Here is a 27,772-nt window from a genome sequence, read left to right on the forward strand (position 1 = left end):
AATGTGCCGAGCTCTGTAAGATTTGGTGTTCAATCGCTGTCACTGGATGATAAGGAAACGTCCTCTGTGTAAGGAGCATTATAAGAAGTGGAATGTATGCGCCCTTTTTATGCATGGAGTAAGTTGGTTAGTTGAAATCAGCTTTCCTCATTTTCACGTCTGCGGCGTTGTAGATCTTGTTCGTTCTGGTCCAGCCATTCTGCTGCATCTTGTGCGGTTTTAAAAAAGTGATTCTGATCTCCGGCCGTGACTCTCAGCTTAGCGGGGAACAGCATTGCATATTTGAGTTGCAGTCGTTGTAGCCTTTTTTTGACGTCAGCAAACTTAGATCTTCTGCGCTGCACTTCGGCTGAGAAGTCAGGGTAGAAGGATATTTTGGTACCATTAAACTGCACAGTCCCCTTTTCTCTGGCTAACCTTAGAACCAGTTCACGGTCCCTATAGTTGAGAAGCCTGGCCAGCATCGCTCTGGGGGGGTTGCCAGGCAGGAGAGGTCTTGGTGGTACTCGATGCGCCCGTTCTACCGCATACAGTGGCGAAAATGCCTCTTTGCCAAATATATTCTGCAGCCATTCCTCAACAAACACCGTGGGGTCTCTGCCCTCAACTTTCTCTGGTAGCCCAACTATACGTACATTGTTGCGTCGCAGGCGGTTCTCGATGTCGTCGGTCTTTTCAAAGGCTTGGCGTGCATGCTGTGCGGCTCCCCTCACATCCCTGTTCAAGTGGGGCATCTGGTCTTCTATATCACTGACCCTCCCCTCCACTGCCGTGGTTCTCTCTCTAATTTTCTGAATGTCCTGACGGAGGAGGGAGACAGTCTCCTTCAGCCCTCCAAACTTCTCTTTAAGGTCATCCACGGAAGCAGTATATCTGTGAACTGCATGGAGTATTTCACTCAGCGTGGGCTGGGGGGTGTCCTCCACTTGCATATCAAACAGGCCTGGCATAGGATCAGGTACAGACTCCATAGTGTCAGTGTCTTCTGGCCTGTCTGTGTCCCCCCCGCCTGCCTGTCCCATAGAAGCTGCAGGAAGCTGTGTGCTGCTCTGTGTGGATTCTGCTGAGCCCGCTAACTTCTGGGCATAGTAGAGCATATCCCTGGGCTGATCTTTAGTCTTAGGGGGTTTCTGTGACTTACCCCCCTGCTCCGTTTTCTTTTCCTGGCCTCGTGGTGTTCTCTGAGGCTGAGATCACCAGGCGCCATCTTGGAAGTCAGCCGCGGCCGAGGCCGCTTGTTCTCCGCGGTTCCCTCGGGTCATCATGCCCCAGTCTGGTGCTGTTACTGTGGCCTGGGATGTCAGGGAGGCTGTAGGTACCGGTACCGTGACTTTTGGGCGTCTGGACAGGCGAGGAAAGGATCGGTCTCAGGATCAACAGCGGGAGCTCCGGTGAACAGGTCTGTTCACATGCCGCGCTAGGCCACGCCCCCCCTCTTTCAATTTATGCAAAAAAATTTGGCTAACTTTACTGTTTTTTTTTTTTTTTTTTTTAAAGCATGGAACTGTTTTTTTTCCAAGAAAATAAGCGTTTGAAATATTGCTGCGCAAATACCGTGCAAGATAAAAATTTGCAATGACTGCCATTGTATTCTCTAGGGTCTCTGCTAAAAAAAAATATATAATGTTTGGGAGTTCTGTGTAATTTTCTAGCAAAAAATATTTACATGTAGGAGAGAAATGTCAGAATTGGCCTGGTGGGCAAGTGGTTAAAGAGCAACTGTCATCTCTGTCCTGCAGCGGCTCCTTCTCTGACCAGCTGTTGACTCACCGACCATCCCATTCACTTTAATGGGACGGCTGGTGATGCGGCAGTGACACAACAAGGAGAGGGACATGGTGGCAGCAGGTGAGTGGATGCCCGCTAACCAGCATGATGGATCTGAAATGAGTTTCTCTTTAAATGCAAGGAATTATTCTTGCTGGTAGTTAGGATCTTTAATATTTGCAAACAAAATGAAGGTTTCCTATTTAGAATAATAAGCTGTCAGGTTAGTAAATATTCTCAAACTGGGTTGTCTTTTACGGTCTGATGCCATTTTGCTCTTCAAGGGAGGAATAAAGCACTTCGAGCTATGTGCAGAAAGATCACAAGGTTTATAAGCTGCATAGGAGGTTTAACTTTCATTTTTACTGTTGTCCTTCCTCCTTACACTTGCACTGTTACAGATGCATTTCTTTTCAATCCTACAGTTTGTAGTGTACATAGATTTGCAAAACAATGGGATAAAGGAATATTCCTGAACTTTTTTATCTCATGGTTACTGTGAAATTGTGTGAATGCATCAATGCAGCGCATGTTATCTCAGCTTGCAGACCATGGATTTATTGAATGAGTTTACCAAAAATGTAAATATTGTAGAATATACAGCCTCATGCTACATAACTAAGCTCCATTTCATGCCGAATAAACTAAATTATTAATATATCCTAAATATAAAACTATATTTAGATTGATTTTTTTACTCCAAAAGCATTTTATGAAAATAAAATAAATTTGATAAAAATCCAAAATATCCAATATTTTTTTTTTAATCAAAAAAAAATTGATTTATATCCACCCTTCTATTTGTCCAGTTGACAAGTGTCATTGGGACTGATAGTAATGAGAATTCCAGAATGTTATTCATTCACTAGTAGGAGCTGAAGGAAAAATCCTACACCTGTTCCAGTGGCAACTGTCTAAAAACAGATTGCCCTGTGCATTAGAGAGCTTTACTTTAGTATCTGCTGGAGAGGAAGAAGGATTTCCCCATACTTTGGAGCGTTTTAGTTTTGTGTCTCTAGGACAGGAAGTGAATAGAAATCTCCCCAATGAGACATAGACAGCAAAAAAAATATTGAAACAAACTGACAAGTCTTAAAGTATAAGCCAAAAACGAATTCTAAATCTACTCGCTGGCACATTCTAAAATTATTCTATCTAACCATCTAAAGCCAGAAATATGCAAATAGCGGACCTCCAGCTGTTGCAGAACTACAAGTCTCATGAGGCATAGCAAGACTCTGACAGCCACAAGCATGACATCCAGAGTCAGAGGCATGATGGGACTTGTAGTTGTGCAACAGCTGGAGGTCCGCTAATTGCATATCCCTGCTCTAAAGCAAAAATCACCGGTCTCCAGTGGCGGATGCTGTGTGGATAAGACGGCCGACAACGGCTGTGAAATGCCTGGGAAGTGACGTCACCCATAGTTACTATCGGGCTTCCGTTGTCTGCTGCCTCTCCTGCACATTTTAACGTACTGAAGACGCTGCTGTCAGCTCAGCGTGGGCCCGGGGCAGCTGGCGAACAGCTAAGTTTACATACGCTTTTTAAAGGATGTTTCCATTGTGTTTTGTCTTCTCAAAAAAACTTATGCCAAACTTGTTTTCTAACAGATGGGTGATATTTAGTTGTGAATTTCTTCAATTCAGAATCTTGGTAGCATGCATAGTCCTGTGCAAAATAAATAACTTTCGTTGGCTGTCAGTGTCCAGAACTATCCTATTTGTATATATGTTGGCACACCTAAATATGACCATTATCTTTAAAGCCCCTTTCAAACAGGCAGTCCAATACATTTATTTTCAGGCAATCTGATCAACAGCTGCATGTTAGTCTATGGGGGCGGCCGGATGTAAACAGACTTGCATCTGTTTACACCCGATTACCTCCGAGTCTGTTCATGTGGGAAAAAACACCTAAAAACACATGAAGAAAACTGTCCTTTTTTTTGTTTGTTTTGTTTTTTCTAACTAGACCTTATGGATTTGAGGTAGTCTCATTAAAACAGATGCAAATCCATTTACATCCTGCCACCCATAGATCTCACTGAGGTCCATAAAGTAGCGTTTTTTTGTTTTTTTTTAAACTCTGCGGAAAGCTAAATGGACACAGATGTCACAAATGCCCTACTCAGATTCAGCAGAGGATCAGTTCACAGATCAGGTGACCCTGACTGGACCAGATGGAGCCCTTTTGAAAGGGACATAAAGTAGTTTACATTTAAATGTGTTTACGGCTAAAATAACTAATTGACATAATCGATAGTAAAAATAGCTGTCAACGATTTTCATTATCGATTAGCTAATCGGCCAATTAGTTGGACTGCATACAGAATGCATTTATTTGTTTGCCAGTATACACAGTGCAGCACACAATACAGCTCAGTACACCATTCATACATGTCATGCCTCATGAGACATGTAGACCTAGGCAGGAGAAGGAAGTGATATAAGGGCTCTGTGCAGAGAAGATCAGCATCTGAACCCAGAGAAGCTGGAGGCTGATGGACTGGAGATAAATTAAGGCTTTACAATTACATTTAAAGTAAAAGTTTACCAGTTTTGTGCAAAACCCAAAATTCAGTATCTCAGAAAATTAGAATATTACATAAGACCAATAAAAAAAAGGATTTTTAATACAGAAATGTTGGCTTACTGAAAAGTATGTACAATATAGTATGCACTCAATACCTGGTCGGGGCTCCTTTTGCATAAATGACCGCATCAATGCGGCTTGGCATGGAGGTGATCAGCCTGGAGCACTGCTGAGGTGTTATGGAAGCCCAACTTGCTTTGATAGCGACTTTCAGCTCATCTGCATTGTTGGGTCTGGTGTCTCCTCTTCCTCTTGACAACACCCCACAGATTCTCTATGGGGTTCAGGTCAGGTGAGTTTGCTGGCCAAACAAGCACAGTGATACCATGATCCTTAAACCAAGTATTGCTAATTTTAGGCAGTGTGGGCAGGTGCCAAGTCCTGCTGGAAAATTAAATCGTCAACTCCATAAAGCTGGTCAGCAGAGGGAAGCATGAAGTGCTTTAGAATTTCCTGGTAGGGGGCTGCGCTGACTTTGGGCTTGATAAAACACAGTGGACCAACACCAGCAGAAGACATGGCTCCCCAAATCATCACTGACTGTGGAAACTTCACACTGAACCTCATGCAACTTGGATTCTGTGCCTCTCCACTCTTCCTACAGATTCTGGGACCTTGATTTCCCAATGAAATGCAACACTTTCCACAGTCCATGATGATTTGGGGAGCCATGTCATCTCCTGGTGTTGGTCCACTGTGTTTTATCAAGCCCAAATTAGTGCTGCCCTCTATCAGGAAATTCTAGAGTCAAAGGCTGTGACATCAGCCCATCTCTCTGACTCAGCCAATCATTGCTAGAAAACATTGCTTTCTCTGATTGGCTAAATGCTGTTAAGGCTCTAGTGTGTTCTGGGTATGAGACAGGAAGTCTCCGCTCCAACCCGGAACACAGTGTGGTATGATGTAGCTACATACAGTTTATACAGAACATCCAGTGTCCTCACATGTTAGCGAGGGACGTAGTTAGTTTGGGTCAGCTTGGCCCAAACAAACTATGTAAAGTGTTAAAAAAGTTGGTGTTCAGCTTTAAATAAAAAAATTTGATCTGTGTCTGCCGTGTACCCTATATCTTGCACTCCAGTGCAAAGTTTCTGGAAAAGTGATAGTACACCTTTTGTTAGAATATATTATTTTTTTTTTTCTGCTTTTTAAAAATGTGTACAGTTGTGTAACATTAATGTAAAGTTTTTAGGGTTTTTTTTTTTTTTTTTTTTTTTTTTTTTTTAATTCTGTTTCTAACACTCTTCGTTAAATTATTTGAATTAAAAGAAAAAATTACATACTATGGCTTTTACCCAAACAATTACTTAAAACAATCAGCCAACCAGTTCATTATGAAAATAATTGTTCGTTGTAGCCCTAAATGTGTTTACTGCCATCACAAAAAAGAACAAACCTTTTTTGGGCTGTGAGGGAAAATAGGAATGCCTGGCCAAATGAAAGAATGTACATACTTATTAGACCATTTCATGTGACCCTCACCTTTTTTCAGAAGTCTGCAGCAGAGAGGAGGACAGAACTCCTCTGCCAGATCCTGTGCAGCCGTGGAGAGGCTTGTCTCCGCCCCCACCCCCCTCTGTCTCAGCAGTCGACAGCAGAGAGGAGGACTGAACTTCAACAGATCTCTGTGCGGACACAGCACCCCCTAGTCTTTGCCTCCTATGGTCTCGGCATTCAGAATACTTGAGTAGCTGACTCCAGACCCTGCACTTTCTGCAGTGAAATGAAATAGTTTGACACCCCTGCCATAGACCTTATGCTTAGTTCTTGTCTAGATTGTTTTTGTATACAGTTGTGCTCATAAGTGTACATACCCTGGCAGAATTTGATTTCTTGGCCATTTTTCAGAGAATATGAATAACACAAACTTTTTTCTTGCACTCATGGTTCGTGTTTGGCTGAAACCATTTATTATCAATCAACTGTTTACTCTTTTTAAATCATAATGACAAGAGAAACTAGCCAAATGGCCCTGATCAAAAGTTTACATACCCCAGTTGGTAATACCATGTATTGCCCCCTTTAACATCAATGACAGCTTGAAGTCTTTTGTGGATGAGGCTGTTTATCTTCTTAAGCTGACCATTCTCCTTGGCAAAAAGCCACCAGTTCCTGTAATTTCATGGGCTGTCTTGCATGAACTGCACGTTTTGAGATCTCCCCAGAGCGGCTCAATGATATTGAGGTCAGGAGACTGAGATGGCCACTCCAGAACCTTCACTTTATTCTGCTTTAACCAATGACAGGTTGACTTGGCTTTGTGTTTTGGATCATTGTCATGTTTGAAATATCCAAGTACGTCCCATGTGCAGCTTCCTGGCTGATGAATGGAAATGTTCCGTCAGTATTTTCTGATAACATACTGCATTCATCTTGCTATCAATTTTGACCAAATTTCCTGTGCCTTTGTAGCTCACACATCCCCCAAAACCTTCAGCGATCCACCTCTGTGTTTCACAGTATGAATGATGTACTTTTTGTCATAGGCCTTGTTGACTCCTCTCCAAATGAAGCATTTATGGTTGTGGCCAAAAAGCTCAATTTTTGTCTCGTGACTCCAAATGACTTTGTGCCAGAAGGTTTGAGGCTTGTCTCTGTGCTGTTTGGTGTATTCAGTGACTATACAGAAATATCACCTTTCATAAATAAGGTGATATTTCTGTATAGTCACTGAAAACGCATGTTTAATGACACTTAGCGCTGCATTTATTTATCATATTTTGTATACGGTTATCATACTGGTGATGCTGGCTGCTGACTTACACTTTTAAGAGTAACTTTTCTTAGTAGCGCAACAATACCTCTCCCTTTCTGTTTGGTGTATTGTAAGCGGATAGTTTGTGGCATTTGCGTAGTAATGACTTTCTTCTGGCGACTTGACCATGTAGCCCTTCTTTCTTCAAGTGCCTCCTTGTTGTGCATCTTGAAACGGCTACACCACATGTTTTCAGAGAGTCCTGCATTTCATCTGAAGTTATTTGTGGGTTTTCCTTTGCATCCCGAACAATTTTCCTGGCAGTTGTGGCTGAAATTTTAGTTGGTCTACCTGACCGTGGTTTGGTTTCAACAGAACCCCTCATTTTCCACTTCTTGATTAGAGTTTGATTGGCATTCTCAATTCCTTGGATATCTTTTTATATCCCTTTCCTGTTTTATACAGTTCAACTACCTTTTCCCGCAGGTCCTTTGACAAATCTTTTGCTTTCCCCATGACTCAGAATCCAGAAACGTCAGTGAAGCACTGGATGACAGATGCAAGGGTCTGTCAGTAGTCCAGAAACTCATTGACCCCACACACACATTTCAAGAAAACCGATCACAGGGGAGGGTGGTTACCTTTTAATAGCCATTCAAACCCTTTTGTGTCAACTTGTGTGCATCTTATCAGGCCAAAATCACCAGGGTATGTAAACTTGATCAGGGTCATTTCGGTAGTTTCTGTTGCCATTGTGAGTTAAAGAGTAAACACAGTTGATAATAAATGACTTCAGCCAAATACTAACCATGAGTGAAAAATGTTTGTGTTATTCATATTCTCTGAAAAATGGCCAAGAAATCATAAATTCACCCAGGGTATGTAAACTTATGAGCACACCTGTACATGATTGTGCTGTTAAAGTTGTACCTTTTATATGCATTTGTTTTTCAACTGTCTTAAACCTTTATCCATCATACATTTTAATAAATGTTATAAATAAATCTGTTAGATTCAGAGGAAGAGGATGAAGAAGAAGAAGAGCTGCCTTTACAAAGCTCAGAACCTGCTCTTTCTGCAGCAGATTTGAATGATGGTGTGAGCTCAGATGAGGAAAGAGAGAACTGTCCCATCTGTCTGAATGGCTTCAGAGACCAGGTTGTGGGAACCCCAGAAAATTGCAACCATTACTTCTGCCTGGACTGCATCGCAGAGTGGTCTAAGGTTAGTTACGGCATGTACACATCTACACTGATGAGAGATATGGTCCCTTATGAAGTCTGCTAATCTATCCTCTTTTGTTCTTGTAATATGGCTGGTGGTGTAAGTTTTGTGTGCTGATTTGATTTCACTTTATTATTTAAATGCCACTTAGCTGGTTTTGGACATTTTTTTTCAAACTTGCATAAAATGTGAGGTGGTCATATTTAGGGTGAGAGTGTTTACCAGCCCAAATGTTGTAAATGATGAGAGTTGTGTAAAATGTTTAGAGAGTGTGCTGTTTACAATATGCATCATCCCTTTTTATTGAAATAACCATATATACTGAGGCTGTAGTCATTGTTCTATGGTAAGCGTGTTGATTTTGGTCAAATGTGGGGGGAGGGGGCAGATAATAATCATTGCATCCAAGCTTCTTGTAAGATTTTCTATAAAGTGTCAGACTGAATCTTTTTGGACTTGTTCATGCTGTGTTTTTGTTTTGTGGGGTTGTGTGGTTGTGTTTTTTTTTTTTTTTTTTTTTTTGTGGGGACACATTTAATAGGCTACTTGCCTGAAAATGTGTACTGAGCTGTAAGACTTGGTTGATACTCTACAGTTGAAGTTTGACATTGCAGCACTTCCCTCGCCAAAAACACTGCACTAGAATCTCTTCTGCGTTGTAAATCAAGCCTTGCACTTCTAAACAACAAAGAGAAGGCACCACCATATCAGCTTATTAAAAACTGTTTAAAAATGGTTAAAAATCCACTCCCAAAAGTAGAAGAAAGGCAGGTTCATTATCTGTCTTAAGTCACTAGCAGGACTCTATGGAAAGCAGCCAAAAATGCTGGCAAATGGATGTGTAGTGCACAGGGATCATCCAATACTCTGCTGGAAGAGCTGCAACCATCATACAAGTGATTCTCCCTGATTGGACTTATTTACCTTGAGACTTTATTCTTTTCTTTTTCATACATCATGGGACACAGAGTCAGGCTAATATTTATTACCTGCTGGGTTATACTCCATCTCCAGGTGAATGGACACTGGTAGACCAAAGGTCTTTAGACAGGAAGTGATTCCCATATATAACCCCCTCCAATACAGGAAGTACTTCAGTTTTTTTTACCAGTGTCTGCAAGGTGGATGGCACGGTTTGTTTGAGCTCTCTGAGCTCCAGGTCTCTTGTTCCACAAACTGTTCTTAAATGAATCAAGGGATTGACTGATCGGATCCATTTGACACAGGCTTTACTTGCTAGATAAATGGTACCCTAGCCTCACAAAGAAGACTCAAGATCCTGCAAGGTTTTGCCTGTAATGCGGCCTCCGGGCGCTGGACCCTGCGCAGTGGAATCCTGGACACCACAGCGCTAAGGCATTCCTGCAAGGTGGTGTACAGGTCCAAGGGAGTGGACGCTAAACATGAAAAGGGTACCCAGTCCTTGAAAGTATTCAAGTCACAGGAACCCACTGTGAAGGGTGAAGATTGGGCTCTTAGTTTCTAAGCTGCCCTGCGCCTGGACGTGTAAGTGAAACCCCTTTTATTATTGTGGGGTGTCCCAGTGATTGTAACAATCAGTCAAGCTAGCTAGAGGCTGGACACCTGTGCGCAGTGACCATACGGGAGAGTTTTGGACTAGCTGTGGGTGTTTGCAAAGTGTACCTTTTTTTGCTTTTGTCTGGCTGTTTTTTACCTGTATGATGCAAGATGGTGCACCATTTCGCCTTGGTTCACCATGGCGCACGTGCGTTCGCAAAAGTACTGCTGTGCTCAGCAGTTGTTTGGCGGCCATGGCGCACATGCATTGGCAAAGGCGCCGCTGGAAGGCAGCTGTGGGACACAGAGCATGCTCTGTACAGGCACTTGCAGCGGTTCATTTCTCCTTACCCGGGTCATCTGAGTCACTAAGTGTTGCTTGGCAGGCTAAAGGTGCTTAGCAGGATTGTTACATAGGGGCTTGGTGAACCCCATTAAAGGGTCTCCCTTCTGAGGTGTTTTAAATACTACACCCAAGTACTCTTTTTGTGGCTAGTAAATGTCTTCAAAAATAAGGAGCGGGACTAACACTACAGGGAAGGGCACACCTATGTCGTCAATAGTTCCTGATGAACCTAGTCGTATCCTTAGTGTTGTATCCCCTGAAGGACCAGAGGCTTCCGGGCAATCTGAGCCGCTCTGCCTATCTGGTATTGTGCCTACAGTCAACGCTGCTGCTTCACCCTTTATCACCAAGGATGAACTGTCCTTGGCCCTAGCTGGGTTAGAGCACAGGATTGCTGGCAGGATTGCCTCCATCCCGCAAGGTGGCAAGAAGCATGACAGATCCCCCTCCCCGGAGCCTCCTAGTCTGTAGCAGGAATGGGTTGAGGATGGGGAAGAGCTAAAAGCTCAGGATTCTGTGGAGGGCCCAGCAGATGAGTCTGCTTCTGCACAAGAAGACATCCAGCTGATGTCTGCCTCTCACTCGCAGAGGCTTTTGATCCCAACTCTGACCAAAATGGTTCACCCTGGCTTTAAGTTGCCTCTTGCAGAGGTGACTGAGCCCCCCTGGTCCTCTTTGGGATCCCTGGGGCCTCTTGAATTTGGTGCTGTCTGTGTTATAGAAACAGCCATTTTAAAATATTAAGGAAATTCCATTAGACTTGCTGTTACGCAAGCTAGCCATCCTGATGGCCATCACCTCGGCTAAAAGGGTGTTGGGGTTGGCGGCCCTTTCGTGCAGGGAACCATACTTGATCCTTCACCACGACAGGGTAGTGTTACGACCTGTTCCATCCTTTTTGCCAAAAGTGGTGTCGGCCTTTCATTTTAAATCAAGACATTATTTTGCCGCCTTTTTTCTCTCAGCCTCACTCGGTGAAAGAGAGACGACTGCATTCATTGGATGTTGTCAAGGTTTATTTGTCTAACTCTGTGGCAATCCGAAGATCAGACTTTTTTTTTGTTTTAACAAAAGGACCCAAGAAGGGTCAGGCAGCATCCATTGCCAATTGGGTCCGTCAATTGACCATTCAGGCCTACGGTCTAAAACGTAAAGCTCCTCCCTTTTAGGGTGAGACCCTATTCTACCAGGGGTGTAGGAACCTCCTGGGCTTTTCGCCATCAGGTATCTTTTTCTCAGATTTGTAAGGCTGCTACCTGGTCTTCAGTGCATACATTCACAAAGTTTTATCAAGTGGATGTTCGAGCAGCCGAGGAATCGGCTTTCGGCCGCAGTGTACTGCGGGCTGCCATATAAGGTCTGATGGCTATTGTTTGGCAGGGTGTCTCCCTCCCCTCAAGGTTATTGCTCTGGGACGTCCCAGCAGGTAATGAATATTAGCCTGACTCTGTGTCCCATGATGTATTCAAAGAAAAGGATTTTACAGGTAAGTATGACGAAAAAATACTATTTTTTGCCCCATTTGAGTTTATTTTTTTCCTAATCACACTTATGATGGCGCTAGGATTATTCTGTAAGGTTGAGATTAGAACTGCATATATTCATTATCCATTGTTGTTTTACAGAATTTATATAGTGCAAAGTTTGTGCAGCTCTTTACATAATAATGGAAGACAGTACAGTTACAATACAATTCAATACAGGTAGACTCAGGTACAGGTAGACAATTCAATAGGTAGACTCTATTTGTGAGATTTTCCAATCCAAAATTATGCAATTGCATATATTAGGACATTTCTGTTGCCTTGTTGATCCTGCTGCTAATTTTATAATTGTGTTTTCTGCAGAATGCCAATTCTTGCCCTGTGGACAGAATCACTTTCTCCTGCATTCATATTCGGGCACACTATGGTGGTGAGATCCTAAAAAAGGTGATTTCCTTTTATCTGATTTACCGTGTAGGGTTAGAATGTAAATTAAAACATTTTCGTCATTGTTTAGATGTATGTGTGAACATTATAACTTTAAACGATGCAGATTCTTGAAATCTGCACAGGATTTTTTTTTTTAAACTTGTATTACTTCATTATGTGAACATGCATTTTATTTTAAGTTATTTTATCAGTTTTATTGTTAATAAAAAATATTTTAATTACACTAGTGATTGCGTTGGATATAAAAAGCACCATTGAATACAGTTACTGCAGGTTTTTGTTTCATGGAAAAGAATTAAAGGTTTTAACGGAAGCTAGTGTATAATGGTGATGATCTTGAAGCAGAAATCCAAGTAGATCTAAAAAGCACCAAGTTAATGCAGTTATTTGCTCCATAAAAATAAAATATTTTAGCTAAAGCTAGTTTAAGTACCAGATTTTGTATTGGTATTGGCCTACTGTAATCTCATGTGCCGGATGAAGTTTTGGTTTGCCTTTTTTTATTTTATTTTTTTGATGAATAAATAACAAACTGTCGTTTTCGGGAGTGTCTGTGCTGCTCTGTGTCAAGTTTATTCTTTGAATAGCAGCTTTTGAAAAATAAAAACATTTGTATTCACAAAAGTCTAGGATTGCACTCACTGTTAGGTCCCTTTTACACTTGTGCAACTTGTCCTGGAACTTGGGACTGCAAAGTCGCATGACTTCAAAGCAGTCCTTGCACTACTTTGGTCCAACTTTGTTGTGACTTGAGGTTCATAGACCAAGATTAAACAGGCATTGCTTCAAGTTGTAGCAAAGTCACATCACTTTCAGGTCGTACAAGTGTGAAAGGGGCCTTTTAACACTTTTTTGCACAACTTTTGAAAAGTGGCCATTGCTGCATTAGAAGCAGTCTATGCCACTAAGGCCCCTTTCACACTTGTGCGACTTGTCCTGGGACTGCAAAGTCGCATGACATGTCGTACCCCATGATTTCCAATAAGTACCATTTTTATATCTGTGCAACTTCAAGTCGCAGCAGCTTCAAAGTAGTCCCTGCACTGCTTTGGTCCAACTTTGATGCGACTTGAGATCCATAGACCTCAAGATTACACAGGCATTGCTTCAAGTCACCTGACTTTCAGGTCTCACAAGTGTGAAAGAGACCTAACTCTCAGGATACATTACTCTCAATTGCCTCTACAGAATATAGAGAAAGAGTGTTCATATGAAATCTAGAGCAGCTTCAGTGGGTAGGAACCGGCAGAAAACTCTGATTAAATCTTTGCAATATACAAAGCAGACATAATTTTAACAGGTTTAAATGCAATTTGATAATACAATTAGTTTTAGCCATCATTCAGCAGAGACATTGATTGCATCAAAAACCTCCTTAACTGCCCAGAAAACTATATTGCCCAGAATGTGATGTGAACCGTTTCATGTTAGAAAGTACTGAGCAATATCTACATCAAATCAAGCAAAAATTGTGTGCAAATTATAGCATGTATTACCAACATTTTTTCCCCTTTTAGGTTTCTATACAAAACAAAAACCTGACTGAAGAGGAAGAGGATCCAACAAACTGTGAGGTTTGTGGGCACAGTGACCGCGAAGACAGACTGCTACTTTGTGATGGCTGTGACGCTGGGTAAGCACTTTGGTGTCAGCCTATTTTTACATGGTCTGCTAAAGTCTTTTTAATCTTTAGGCATGAGGCCTAAACACACAGGGCGTTTTTCAGCTGCTTTTAGCAGTGTCAGACGATGAGAACCCATTGATTTAAATAGAGGTTGCACTACAAGTCAGGTCATGATGATCTGACTTGAGGTGCGGCTTGTACGCTGAGGTTCTTGAAGGGAAACCCTCGCCAAAATGGAAGAAAAATTGGGCATGGGGTTCCGCCCCAAAGAGCATACCAGACCCTTATCCAAGCATGCAGCCTGGCAGGCCACGCCCCCTTGTGACGTCACTGATCGGGGCATGATGGGGTGGTGACGTCACAAGGAAGCGTGGCCTCCGGATGACGTTCCTGGGTGTTGGGCGAGGCTGCGTGCTGACATCACTGTGTCCCCACTGACCCCGGGAGCGTGGGTGGACTGTTACTGTTTGTTTGCCAGCAAAGATTATTTTACAAGGCGATTTTTTTTTTTTTTTTTTTTTTTTTTCACATGAATCATGTAAATGCAATCAAAATATTTTAATAGAGTTTTTATACTGTTTTACACTATTGGAGCCTTCTCTCCTTATATACCCTGTTCCGTGGCCTGGAGATAAGTGATGGGTGTCTGATACCATAGGAGTGCATATTTGTTTACAGCGGTTTTACCCCCCGCTAGCGGCTGAGAAAGGGTTAAATACCCAGAGGCGCTTTGCCGGCGGTATAGCCGCGCCATCCCATTGATTTCAATGGGCAGGAGCGGTAAAGGAGCGGTATACACACCGCTCCAAAGATGCTGCTGGCAGGACTTTTTTTACCGTCCTGCCAGCGCATCGCTCCAGTGTGCAAGCCCTCGGGGCTTTCACACTGGAATGAAAGCAGCGGCACTTTCGGGGCGGTTTGCAGGCGCTATTATTAGCGCAATAGCACCTGCAAACCGCCCCAGTGTGCAAGGGCTCTAATGTAAATGAATCACTTCATGAGAGCAGGGCTCTGGGAGGGCGGGATCTGAGGGATGGGACTTTCCCTGTCCACACTGGTCAGCATATTTAACTGGGCAGGATTGAATTCTTATTGTGATCCACTCAATCCTGCCCAGCAGCAGCACAGCTAGCTTTCAGAACAGGCTGTGTATGAAGGCGTTTGCTTCTTAAATAATAATGTGATCTGTGAGGCAGGACTTGGGAGGTTTGGACTCTTCCTGTAGGTGTGACTGGGAGGGACTGAATGCTAATTGGGATGTATTCTATCACACCCACCATCAGAACTGTGAAGGAAGAGTTATCATTTTCAGAATCTGAAAGACTACAGAGGGGAGTGTGTTAGGCTCTAGAAATGCTGCAGAAGTGGCTGTGAAAGGAACAGATATCAGCAGGATATACAGAGTGTCACAAAGCTACAACTTAAACCCAGAATATCAGGGGATCTGCAGGGAACAGAGCAACATGGTACAGAGGAATGATCTATGCTGGGATTGATCATTCAATTTTCTTTTCACTAAAACTGAATGGGAGTTCAGATTTAATGCTTTTAATAGGAATACCTCCAGGCCAATTCTGACACTTCTCTCCTTCATGTAAAAATCATTTTTTGCTAGAAAACTACTTTGAACCCCCAAACATATTATATATTTTTTTTAGCAGAGGCCCTATAGAATAAAATGATGGGTGTTGCAATTTTTTATGTCATGTGGTATTTGTGCTGCGGTTTTTCAAATGCTATTTCTTTGGAAAAAATCCTCTTTAATACCTTCCCACTGGCCTATAGCATAATGGCAGCAGGGCGATGGCTTTCCCATCCTAACTGGATGTATATACAAAGGATTCACCCTAGGATTTTAAACTGCAGTAGATGCAGGCCGTTTGACTATCGGTCTGCATCTACTGCTGTCGTGTTGCACATGCATGACAATTTGCAATAAATCTACTTTTTATATACTCATGATATGTTTCTTGGCTAACCATACGCTCCTCATTTAAAGTCCCAGGGCGAATCCTTTGTATATATGTATTGTATTGGGATGAAGGTGATGTTGGGGTGACACCAGACCTTTTATTTCATTATGCTTCTAACCTAACTGGATGCTCCTGACATCCTGCCAGAAAGCAATGCTTGCGCGGCGGTGCGATCTGTCGCTGGCTGTGTCCACGGAACACAGTCGATGACTGATCAGTGTACCGGCTGGCTGCAGATACCATGTGACCAATCACAGCAGGTCACATGGCAGTTGTTCTCAATAGGTGGCTTCTTTTCATCCCATCCATTGTGTACAATTGTGTTGCTAGCTGTGATTGATCAATTTGATCACATGGTACAGACAGGGCCAATCACAGTCCATCTGTGCCATGTGATTAGATTTGACCAATCACATATAATCACAACAAAACAAACTGAATCGGTTTCATTCAGTAAAATGCTTGCTTATAGCAATGTAATTCACTGCTATAAGCAAACCTAGTGTATAAAAAAAAAAAAAAATCCTGATCACTTTCCCAGAGTAGTACAATGTTACATTGCTCTGGTCTCAGTGTGTTAAAAATAAATTGTAAAAACAAAATCACTGTCCCTGATCACCGCCACACCAGTAATGATGATGCTGTACTACACTGGTGACAGTATGTAAAAATGAATAAAAAAAATATTTAATTTCTTTTCCAAAAAATTATGACAAATTACAATTTCAAAAAGCCCACCATGCCGCTTACTAAATAAATTGGACCATCTACTTTCCAAAAAGGGTCATTTAGGGGGTATCTGTACTGTCCTGGCAGTTTAGGACCTTAAGAAATAGTCTGTCAGTACTTCAGGATTGATCTATTTTTATACCATAGTTTGTGGACTAAATAAACTTTCCTACAGACTAAATAATAAACACTGATTTGGGTTATTTTCACCAAAGAAATGTAGCAGAATACAGTTTGGGCTAATTTTATGAAGACCAATTATTTGCAAAATTTTATAACAAACAAAAACTTTTTTTTTTTTGCTAAAAAACAAAAACCCAGGGGTGACTACATGCCTCCAAAAGAAAGCTCTAGTGTGAACAAAATGATAAAAATTTTAGTTTGGGTACAGTGTTGCATGACCACGCAATTGTCATTCAAGTGCAACAGTGCTGAAAATTGTCCTGGATAGGAAGGGGGTAAATGTGCCCTGTATTAAAGTGGTTGTTGAATTTTATTGCACAGAAATGCAACATAATACCTAGTTTTGTGAAATCTAAAAGATGTTACGCCGAGTAAATAGATACCTAACATGTCACACTTTAAAATTGCATCCGCCCGTGGAATGTCAGCAAACTATAGTACTTACTCTTTCAGACCCCAAATCTCACCTCTGGCCTCCAATGCAGCTGATCAGACACAGATCGGTCTGATCGGCTGCTAATGGTCAGGTAAACAGAGGTCACTTCTTGTTTCCGTGGGGTCACAGAGAGGGAGGAACGTTGGCTCCTCTCTATCTGTTTTGTGCAGCTGTCGCCGCCAGTCGCATCTTTCCTGGGCCACATGATCGGACGCCAGAGCCCAGGAAACGCTGGGAGGGTGACCCGACCCCTTCCGCCACCCTCAGAAGTGATCACTTCTGCTGAACAGGGAATCGCCAGTTGAAAATTTTCATAATCACTGCAAACCATGGATGTCCTACAGTCGGGATGTGGTTAATGTGCGTCCTGTGTGTGTTTTTTTTTTTTTTTTAAGCGGGGTTCCACTCAAATTTTTAACTTAATCTTACCCCCTTCAGTTAATTGCATAGATGTTCAAATGCCACACGAAAATTTTTTTTATCGCTGTAATTACCTTTATATTGTACTTTATTGTGGCACTTCCTGTCTCTCCTCCCATGGGAGTAGGCGTGTTTATTGCCTTTCCCCGGCGCCGCACTGTCTCCTGGGAGCTTAGTGTCAGGCTTCCCAAGATTCAGTGCGGAAACAATGAACATGTGCGTGAACAAGCTGTGAATGAACAGCATTCACCGCATCCTGGAAATCAATGCAAGAGCATTGAAGCAAAATGGAAACAGCCAGCATCACATTTTTTAAGTTATTCTTCAGTACGAAAACAGACAGAGGCGGAAATATTACACCCAAACTGTGAGTATTATTTTGGGATTAGCAAAGTGTCTCAATGACTTAAAAAAAAAAAAAAAAAAAGCTTGGTCGCCGGACTCCCGCTTTAAGAAAAGGCTGCTTGTGTATATAGATTTGTTTTTAGAGTTTATATTGACACTATCACTGTGGCAACCCATTTAAAGAAAAAGTTCACCCTTTAAAATGCACATTTTTTTGCAGGTAAAAATAAAAAATGTGCATTTTTATTTTTTGTTTTGTCCGTTGTACCATGCAGGACTCCTGCAGATCTGTCAGTGTATCTGTTTGCTTGTACCTCATTCGGACAAGCCATTGCAGGCAGAATCAATGAACTACCACAGTGCTCACAGCACCGTGGTAGTTAACTGAGAACTACAATCCGACAGCCCCTAAGGCTGTCGGGACTTGTAGTTTTCCATTCACAGTGGACTGAGTTTTTTTTACATTTTTGACAGCTAGCGGGGGGGGGTAGGGAGAAGAGAGACTCTGTCAAAGCTGGGGGCAGGTCCTTTCATAACAGGTTACACCCTGAATATGGATGTAACCTGTTATGAAAGGTGAACTTCTTTTTTTAACCGCTTAGCGACTGCCCAACGCCCCTGGCGACCCGCTCCCACTGTGATTGGACCCTCTGATCGTTCGGGAGAAAGGCAGACTGCTGTTCTGTGAAAGGGAAATGTGCTGATCGTGTGTTCCTGAACACTGATCTATACATTCCCCCAGTCAAAGCACATCCCCCACAGTTAATCACTCCCAGGGAACACATTTAACCCTTTGATTGCCCCTGATGCTAACCCCTTCCCTGCCAGTGTCATGAGTACAGTAACAGTGCATATTGTTTAGCACTGATCACAGTATTAGTGTCACTGGTCCTGAAAAAGTGTGTTATCTGGCCGATTTGTCTGCTGCAATATCGTAGTCCCACTATAAGGCATCTCCCGCTTTTTGTCTCGGAGCTGAGTGTAAAACCTTTGGCCGCTCTGTGAGAAAAGTCCAGCCCTCCTAGATCAGCTCGTGTGATAGACTCAGTGTTCTGTCTATCACACGAGCTTATCTAGGAGGAGGGCGGAAGTTTTCACACTCAGCTCCGAGACACACCGTGGGAGATGCCCACGGACTGTGTAATCCAGGCACTGACTACAGTGAGGCTGCATTATGGGAGTGGCGAGGCTGCGATTATGGGCACGGTTAGGCTAAGTTTGACGTGTGATGTCCTAGCCATACCCCGCTATGTCCAGCTTTGGCCATTGCCATAACAACGGTGCTAAATCCGCTAAAAGTAGTTGGATCTGTATGTGCGTTATAATTGAAATTAGTCGATTAATCGATTAAAAAAAAAAAATCGATTAATCGAACACGAAAATTTTAATCAGTAACAACCCTAATAAAAATATACCATAGTTTGTAAACTTTTTTTTTTTTACCAGAAATATGTAGCAAAATACATATTGGCCTAATTTGATGAAGACATTTTAGATTTTTTTTTTTTTTTTTTACTTAGGAATGTTTTTTAGCAAAAAGAAAAAAAATGTTTTTTTTTTTTCAAAATTGTCGGTCTTTTTTTGTATATAGCACAAAAAATAAATGCAGAGGTGATCAAATACCACCTAAAAAATAAAAAGTTGTGAGAAGAAAAGGACACCTACACCATAAGAACGATCATAGCGGCGGGTCAGCCGCTTGATCGTTCTTACGGGCAGCGAGAGGGGACGTGTGTGTCCCCCCCCCCCCCCCCCCCCGCCGACCTCCGGTGCTTCTTCCGACTCACCTCTGCGATCGGTGAATCAGAGAGCGGATCTGCCGGCCCCAGATGTTGATCATAGAGATTTCCGGCGGACCAGATGGTCGCCGGAGTGTCTGATCGTCGGAGGCCGAGCGCGATGTTATGACGTCACGCCCGGCCTCTGCATTCAAAAAAACGGCGCCGCTTCGGCTGGGAAGCGGTGATCGTTTTATTTATTTTCCCTTTTCGTCATTTCAGGACAGCCACAATAGAGAGATAGTCTCCTCCCCTTCCTCTGGAAACACTGCGCCAGCCCATAAATTCTCTCCTCCCCTGCCGGACCTCAGTTATTAGTGTTTCCTCCGGTGGGGAGACGCTGTGCAGAGGAACCAGGCCGGGTGCAGTCAGGGAGACTGTGGCCTTTCTTTTTAAAGAAACATCCCTAGGGAAGCAGGGGCTTCCAGGATAAAGAGTGGCGGTGCTTACCGCAGCTGAAGCCACCCCTTCCTTGCTGAGCGCGGCATCAGGTCGTGGGGGACCCCTATCGCGTCCACAGGGCCGCAGCATGGAGACTGTCCGCTCTCCCTGTACTCTGTACAGGCCGCAAAATTTTGAACCAGCGGGCCGGACGATGGGTGACGCTTTTCCCTTTGACCCGCGACTTCCGGTTCCGGTTCAGGCAACCACCTGCAGTCATGTCTGAGGCAGATGCTGCAACTCATACGGACGCTATCTCCAGCCTTCCAAAGGTAAGAGTTCCCTGGGGAAGGGTCCTCTCTATCTAAGGATTGCTCCTCCTCATGTATGGTTCCTTACTTAGAGGGGGGGCAGACCCCCTGGGTGGTCAGGGGGTGGGGGGGTGTGCGCAGTTCCCTTAAGGTGGTTCTGGTACACTCCCAGGGTTGTTTCCACTTAAACATGCTGAATGTAATATGTGGTTTTTGTATGTAATTTCAGAAATCTACAGAAAAAACAAAGTCCACTCATGTCTCTAAAAGGAAGTGTGCCTCTTGCAGAGACAGTTTAGGGGAAGCATGGACTAAGGTTTTGTGTAAAGAATGCATAGACTCCCTGGTTAAGGAAAGGGAATCTGAACAGCAGTCTGGTTTGGCAGCTTCTGTGAAGGAGCTGTCATCCACCTTTTCATCCTTTTAAAACGTTTTTTGAGACGTTTCAGCTTCCCTCTAAACCCATTCAGCAGGATACAACCCCGCCTCATGCTCAGGGCTCTGCACCTGCCAGATCTTCTAATTTAGTTATGGCAGAGGAAATGTCAGGCCCTTCCGGGGTGGAGCTGAGGCAACCGGACAGTGGCACGTCTGACTCCCATGAGGAGTCAGAAGGGGAAGACCAGGACGGGGAGTCCAGAAAAATCTCCAGGTATAAATTGTCCCTGGATGAGGTGGAAGACCTCTTAGGGGCAATATATACAACCCTCGGTATACACGAGGATAAGAAACCCCTATCCCTCCATGACCTTATGTATAAGGGCTTGGGAGATCAAAAAAGAAAAGTTTTTCCAGTACATGAAGTTCTGGTGGAAACGATTAAAAAGGAGTGGCAGGATCCTGAGAGGAAACCCTTTTTTTCTAGCTCCCTTAAAAGAAGGTTCCCATTTTCAGAGGATCCAGGGTCCATTTGGAATAAAAATCCCAAATTGGATGCCGCCTTCTCTCAGGTCTCTAGACACACAGACCTGGCATTCGAGGATATGGGGGCCTTGTCGGATGTCATGGACAAGAGGATAGACTCACTTCTAAAAAAGACGTGGGATTCAACTGTGGGTAATTTAAAGCCAGAAATGGCTGTTACTGTGGTAGCCCGCAATTTAGAACATTGGCTTTTCCAGATTCAGGAGCATATTGAAGCTGGCACAGCCAAGGAAACTATCCTAGCTTCGTTCCCCGCGATTCTGCGAGGAATCGCATACATTGCAGACGCCTCGGCAGAGTCAGTCCGTATGTCGGCCAGATCAGCGGCGCTGGCAAATTCGGCCAGAAGAACGCTCTGGCTGAAAACTTGGCCGGGGGACACCGCCTCTAAAGTCAAATTGTGCAGGATACCCCTGACAGGTGATCTACTCTTTGGCCCTGGGTTAGAGACGGTCTTAGACCGTACAGCGGACAAAAAGAAGTCCTTTCCGCTTAAACGGAAAGCCCCAGCTCAGGCAAGGAAGGGGTTTCGTCCGAAAAAAGGCAAGGAATCTCCCAAACGAGGGAAGAAAACTTGGGGCCAAAGAGGCAAGGGCAGAGGAGGGGCGATTTTTCGCCCTCCTGATAAAGCCCGCAAAGATCAATGACTCTCTAGGCACGGTGGGAGGAAGATTGGGGGCCTTCCTTCCACAGTGGGAGACCCTCTCACCCAATCGATTTATCATGGGGGTCATAAGAAGGGGGTATCTCTTGGAATTCTCAAAGCCCCCCCCCCGCAAAGGTTCCTTGTTACGCAGCTTTCCACCTGCACAGCAAGGGCCGAAGCTTTGGTAGACGCCCTGAAGGAACTGGAGATTCAGAACGTAGTTCACAGAGTACCAAAGGGGCAGGAAGGAGAGGGGTTCTATTCCCACGTATTTGTGGTGAAAAAACCCTCAGGGAAATTCAGGTTGATTCTGAATTTAAAACCCTTAAACAGGTCAATTTGCTACAAAAGATTCCGCATGGAGTCAATTTTTACGGTCAGGGCCCTGCTGCCACACAACGGTTACATGGTGTCTCTGGACCTCAGAGACGCATATTTACACGTCCCTATCGCAGAAACCTCCCAAAAGTTTCTCCGGTTAGCAATAGACCTGAAAGGTACAATACTGCATCTAAGGTTTCAAGCACTGCCTTTCGGGCTATCCTCCTCGCCCCGCATATTCACAAAGGTACTGGCAGAGGCGTTGGCCTCCCTGCGACTCCAGGGGGTGTCAGTCATAGCCTATCTGGACGACCTGCTCCTATTTGCAGTATCCCCAGAACAGTTGATCAAGGACCTCGATCTTACAAAGCGGGTACTAACAGGGTTGGGGTGGCTGCTGAACTTAGAAAAGTCCAGTCTCATTCCCTCACAGCGCATTGTGTACCTGGGATACCTGCTGGACACTACGCTTTTGAGAGTTTTCCTTCCAAGGGAAAAGATTCTAAAGCTGGACAGAGCAGTTTTCTCCCTCCAGTGCAACCATCAGGTGTCAAAAAGGTCCATAATGTCAACGTTAGGCCTTCTAACGTCTACTCTTCCAGCGGTGCAGTGGGCAGGATTACATTTTCGTCCCCTGCAGTCATATGTACTAAGAGTATGGGACCACAGTCAGAGGGATCTAGACACCTTAGTACAGGTTCCCCATCAAATAAAAAGATCTCTTTGGTGGTGGAGGAAGGAAGTGAACTTGTCACAGGGACGTCTGTGGCTTATCCCAGTCCCGCAGATCGTAACCACGGACGCAAGTGGCAAAGGCTGGGGGGCACATTTGGGATCCCTTCTAGCGCAAGGCACATGGAAGGGCGACGAACTGCAAAGGTCTTCCAACTGGAAAGAGCTGAGGGCAGTAGGCCTAGCCCTCAGATTTTTCAAAAAGGAACTCCAGGGCCACCATGTACAGGTACGGTCGGACAACTCATCCACCGTGGCCTATATAAACAAGCAGGGAGGCACCAGGAGCGGAAGTCTGTTGGCCCTAGCAAAAGATATTCTAAGCTGGGCCGAGTCCAACACCCTCTCACTCTCAGCGGTTTTTTTGAGAGGGGAGAGGAATATAATCGCAGATTTCCTCAGCCGGAGGAGTCTAAAGGAAGGAGATTGGGCCCTCAACCAGGAGGTCTTCAATCTCATATCCAAGAAATGGGGACCCCCGGAAGTGGATCTTTTCGCTTCAAAAGACAACGCGAAAACCCCCTGGTTTTTCTCCCTAAATGCAGGGGAAGGAGCACTGGGGGTGGACGCATTGTCTCAGAATTGGCATTTCAGGACATGCTACGCCTTCCCTCCTCCGGTGCTGTTACCGGCGGTTCTGAGGAAGTTTCAACTAGAGAGCACCTCTCTCATTCTAGTAGCTCCACATTGGCCGAAAAGGGCATGGTTTTCAATCCTCAGTCAGTTAGCAGCGGAGCCGCCCCTTTTCCTTCCACCTCGAAAGGATCTTCTGTCGCAGGGTCCAGTCCTCTGCCCACAGGTGCAGCAGTGGAAATTAGCGGCCTGGCTACTGAGGAGGGTATATTAAGATCCAAGGGGTTTTCGGAGAGCTTAATCTCTACCCTCCTCAACAGTAGGAAAAAGGAGACACGTAGGATTTACAAAAAGGTCTGGCTCCTTTTCAACAAATGGTGCATAGAAAACTCCTTCTCGGTGCAGAGTCCCGTAGCTGTGTTGGAGTTTCTGCAGTGTGGAGCGGACAAGGGTTTATCTGTAGGTACCCTTAAAAGTCAGGATTCAGCACTCAGTGCTTATCTGGAGAAGTCTCTGGCTACCAATCCATTGGTGGTCAGATTCTTTAAGGCACTGTCAAGACAGAGACCTACCAGGGGTCCTCCCTTTCCCGGGTGGGACCTATCTCTGGTTTTACAGAGCCTTACGGGAAATCCCTTTGAGCCATTGGACAAGTGCCTGTTAAGGGAGCTTACCCTAAAAACAGTATTTTTAGTAGCAGTGACAACTGCCAGGAGGGTCAGCGAAATTGAGGCGTTATCAATTAGACCTCCTTTTTGTGTTATTTTGCCAGACAGGATAGTCCTTAAGACTGATCCAGCTTTTTTGCCTAAAGTGGCGTCAGGCTTTCACAGAAGCCAGGAAATAGTCCTACCCTCGTTTTGTCCCAATCCTTCAGGTGAAAGGGAACTAAAATTTCATTTTTTAGATGTAAGGAGGTGTATCCTACAATACCTAGAGATGACTAAAACAATAAGGAAGTCTGATTCTCTATTTATTTTGTTTTCTGGGGCCAGAAATGGTCTCAGAGCGTCCCGACGCACGATTGCCAGGTGGCTTAGATTAGCTATTGGGCAGGCATATTCTTTAGCAGGGAAGGAGATCCCTAGAGGCATAAAGGCACACTCCACCAGAGCAGTGGCAACTTCCCAGGCAGAGAAGGCTGGAGCAACGCCAGAGCAAATATGCAAGGCAGCAACCTGGTCCAGCTACTCCACTTTCGTTAGACATTACAGAGTGGACTTGGTGGCGGCAGGTGAGCAGGCTTTTGGGCGAAAAGTTCTACAAGCTGTAGTCCCACCCTAATTGGTAAGTGCTCGATTATCCTCTCTATTGTGGCTGTCCTGAAATGACGAAAAGGGAAAATTAAAGTTACGTACCGGTAATGTCTTTTCCTGTAGTCTTTCAGGACAACCCTAGTTACCCACCCTAAGCTTGGGGGGGTCTTATTAAAGACCAGAACGCAATATGGTAATGATATTGATTGGTATGTTATTAATGTGTTCTTGTGTCTCCCCAGCTGGCCGGAGGTACTCTTGAAAGAACTGAGGTCCGGCAGGGGAGGAGAGAATTTATGGGCTGGCGCAGTGTTTCCAGAGGAAGGGGAGGAGACTATCTCTCTATTGTGGCTGTCCTGAAAGACTACAGGAAAAGACGTTAGCGGTACGTAACTTTAATTTTTTTTTATTTCAGGCTTCCCAGCCTAGTGGTGAGATGTGGGGTCTTATTGACCCCATATCTCACTGTAAAGAGGATTGATCGTGTCATATTCCTATTACAAGGGATGTTTACATTCCTTGTAATAGGAATAAAAGTGATCAAAATTTTTTTTTTTTTTTTAAGGTGCCAAATTAAAATTTTTTAAGTAACATTCACATTTAAAAAAAAAAAAAAAAAAAAAAATTTTTAAAGTGCTCCTGTCCCCATGTGCTCGCACACAGAAGCGAACGCATACGTAAGTCCCGCCCACATATGAAAACGGTGTTGAAACCACAGATGTGAGGTGTCACCGCGAACGTTAGAGTGAGAGCAATAAATCTAGCCCTAGACCTCCTCTGTAACTCAAAACATGTAAGCAGTAAAAAACTTTAAAGCATCGCCTATGGGGATTTTTAAGTGCCGAAGTTTGGCGCCATTCCACGAGCGTGTGCAGTTTTGAAGCGTGACATGTTAGGTTTCTATTTACTCGGCGCAACTTCATCTTTCACATTATGTAAAAAAATTGGGCTAACTTTACTGTTTGTTTGTTTTTTTTTTTTTTTTTTTTTTTTTTTTTAAGCATGAAAAAAAAAGTGTTTGAAAAATTGCTGCGCAAATACCGTGCGAGATAAAAAGTTGCAATTACCGCCATTGTATTCTCTAGGGTCTCTGCTAAAAAGCATATATAATGTTTGGGGGTTCTATGTAATTTTCTAGCAAAAAATTATGATTTTTACATGTAGGAGCAAAGTGTCAGAATTGGCCGGGTTGGTAAGTGGTTAAAGTAACACAGTGCCGTATTACAAAAAAATGGCCTGGTCATGAAGGGGGGGTAAACCTTCCGGAGCTAAAGTAGTAAAGCAGACTGTTAAACAAGGTTGGTAATTCATAGTTTCTCTTCTATGGGCTCCCTCTGACATTTGAAACCAGTGGTTTAGAGGTCCACCTTTTTTTTATTTTATTTATTTTTTGTTTTTTAAGGCTCCTTTTTAACTGATGTGCCTTTTTGATCTACATATGGATAAAGTGGTAAATGCAGTTTATCAATACATTGTTACAGCATATTATACAATGACACTTGCAAATTATCTGCAAGTGTCATTCTATAGAGTGTAGTTGCATTTTGACAGCTGCTCCATTTATGTGATGCATAAAAATTTGCAGCAATCATTTTGACAGTTGAGAATTGAAGTTGATGGTAGCAGAGCAGCGGCATCAGGGGAAAGCGTGAGGCATAGGACATATGCCCTAAAAACTTCAACAAAGTTTCTAGGGCTCATCACCTATACCTAAGGTCCTCAAGTGGTTAACCACTTCAAGTCCAAACTGTTTCACCCCCTCCAGTCTAGTCCGGGGCATTTTTCAGTTTTCAGCGCCTTCACACTTTGACAATTACTCAGTCATGAAATACTTCACTCAAATGAACTTTGTGACAGGTAGAGATTTCCTTTGGTGGTATTTAATCACCACTGGGTTTTTCTTTTTTTTTTTTTTTTTTTTGCTATATAAACAAGTCCTGTTGTGAGCTGACAACACACAGCATTTCTGTTGACTGAATAGCATCAGCCCCGCCCACTTATCTTTTGCTAAACTACTCAAACTCACCCCCTTCTCTTATTGTCCACAACATAGACTATTCTTTCTGTAGTGGAGGACTAATTAAGACTCCTTAGGGTCCTTTCACACGGGACGGATCCGTGAACATCCGCTTGCTCAGCGGAGATCGCTCCGTTGATCCCCCGCCGAGCTGCAGGGACCGCCCTGTCAGATCTCTGCTCTCCTCTATGGGGGGATCGGGTGAACACAGACCGTCTGTCTGTGTTCATCCGATCCGCTCTGCAGACGGATAGAAAAACAGGATTTTCCTCCGTCTGCAGAATCAGACCATAGCGGGGACGGATGATATTGGGTGTCAGCGGATATTCATCGGCTGACACCCGCTATCCCATAGGTATGCGTGTATGTCCGTATTTCATCCGAAAACGGATGAAATACGGACATACTGTCCGCACGTGTGAAAGGGGCCTCAAAGAGGAGTTCCACACATTTTTTGTAAATATTAAGTCAGAAGCTACAAAAACTGTAGCCGCTGACTTTTTAATACACACACTCACCAGTCCCAGGATCCAGCGCTGTGCTCATCTGAGCCCCTTTCCCCACTTGTCTTTGGTCACCGGCATCTTGGCTGTGGGCTAAGACACCTAGGCAGTCCGAGCGGATGTGGGAGCGGGTACCTGTCAGGTACCGGTCTAGGGCTAAAATTATTGCTCTCGTTCTAACGATTGCGGCGATACCTCACATGTGTGGTTTGACCACCGTTTTCATATGTGTTCGCTCATCGGGACGGGGTGCTTTAAAAGCATCTTTTTTTTTTTTCCTTATTTATTTTACTTGATTTTATTTATTTTTTCACTGTTTAAAAAAAAAAAAAAAAAATTGGGTCACTTTTATTCCTATTACAAGGAATGTAAACATCCCTTGTAATAGAAAAAAAACATGACAGGTCCTCTTAAATATGAGATCTGGGGTCAGAAAGACCTCAGATCTCATCTCATATTTAGACTTAAATGCAATAAAAAAAAAAAAAGAATTTTTGTCATTTTGAAAAAATGACAACAGAAAAATGGCCCTTTTAAGACA

General features: G+C 43.7%; 1 protein-coding gene across 3 annotated transcripts in view; it reads left to right on the forward strand.

Annotated features, from left to right (window-relative positions):
• PHRF1 (PHD and ring finger domains 1) overlaps positions 1-27,772 on the forward strand; it is a 111,218-nt gene that overhangs the window by 34,968 nt on the left and 48,478 nt on the right. For all 3 annotated transcript variants that reach the window (XM_073604911.1, XM_073604913.1, XM_073604912.1), the window contains exons 4-6: positions 8,070-8,281; positions 11,993-12,076; positions 13,597-13,712. In XM_073604911.1, the coding sequence (XP_073461012.1) occupies positions 8,070-8,281; positions 11,993-12,076; positions 13,597-13,712 (412 nt within the window). The remainder of the gene's footprint in view (positions 1-8,069; positions 8,282-11,992; positions 12,077-13,596; positions 13,713-27,772) is intronic.

Source organism: Aquarana catesbeiana, linkage group LG11, assembly GCF_042186555.1.
Source record: "Aquarana catesbeiana isolate 2022-GZ linkage group LG11, ASM4218655v1, whole genome shotgun sequence".
Classification (NCBI taxonomy): domain Eukaryota; kingdom Metazoa; phylum Chordata; class Amphibia; order Anura; family Ranidae; genus Aquarana; species Aquarana catesbeiana.